The 855-nt window shown below is 63.3% G+C and overlaps 1 protein-coding gene across 1 annotated transcript in view; it reads right to left on the bottom strand.

The window, feature by feature from the left end:
- The window catches only part of RAD51AP1 (RAD51 associated protein 1), an 18,754-nt gene that overhangs the window by 16,998 nt on the left and 901 nt on the right, over window positions 1-855 (bottom strand). The window contains exon 2 of the mRNA XM_006027818.3: window positions 616-737. Within this exon, the coding sequence (XP_006027880.1) occupies window positions 616-737 (122 nt within the window). The remainder of the gene's footprint in view (window positions 1-615; window positions 738-855) is intronic.

Genomic DNA, 855 nt, shown 5'->3' with positions numbered 1-855 from the left:
GGGTGGGGTGGGCAGAGCCGGTGCTGCGCAGGGCTTTTCTTGTCAAGGGCTGGGCTCGGAGTGGGCTCTAGCAGCCACCCCAAATTTTGGTGCAGCTCCACTCCCAGCCCTGCACCACTGCCCAGCACAGGCTGGCTGAACGTCCTGCCTCCACCCAAACACCAGCAAAAGCTGGGGCCCAGCCCCTGGCAAGAAAAGCCCTGCGCAGCACCAGCTCCGCCCCACAGCTGCAGATCTGGGGGCACACACCCCTGCCGCCCTGGGATGCAAGCAGCAGCGGGAGCTACCCCCACCCCATGAGCTACACCTCTGTCCCACGCCAGCCCCCAGTGCCCCTTGCACCACACCGGACTTAGGAGCTGGAGGCAGCTGCATCAGATATGGGATCAGTATCAGCCAATACGCCTCCTTAAATATTGGCTATCGATATCGGCATGGGCTCTGTGCCGTTCGGGGACGCGACTGCACAGTAACTCTGGTTGCTGCCGAGTCTTTTAGCGCAGCGGATCCCAAACTCTGATAAACTGCCCGCCACCAATTTAAAACGATACAACCGTAGGGATCACCAGCAAGTGTGTCATAGAGAGTAACTGTGATAAAGGTGTTAACCCGCACCACCGACAGGCTGTCTGCGTGTCACCGGGGGTCCACGGAGCACAGGCTGGGAACCAGGGTACACACAGGGTCGGGGCGAGCGAGAAGGCGAGAGGCCTCGGGAGCACGGCGGGAAAGCGGTGCTCGCAGACGGATCACGGGCGCCTGCCCATCACGGGACCGAGGAGCCGGCCCGAGTACGGGGGGCGCCGGGGACACACGAGCTGCGGGACCGGGGCTGGAGAGTCGGCACCCACCTCC

This window comes from Alligator sinensis, unplaced genomic scaffold (assembly GCF_000455745.1).
Source record: "Alligator sinensis unplaced genomic scaffold, ASM45574v1 scaffold177_1, whole genome shotgun sequence".
NCBI classification, from domain to species: Eukaryota; Metazoa; Chordata; order Crocodylia; family Alligatoridae; genus Alligator; species Alligator sinensis.
The sequence above is the reverse complement of the archived record's forward strand: the minus strand, read 5'-3'. Positions and strand labels throughout refer to the sequence as shown.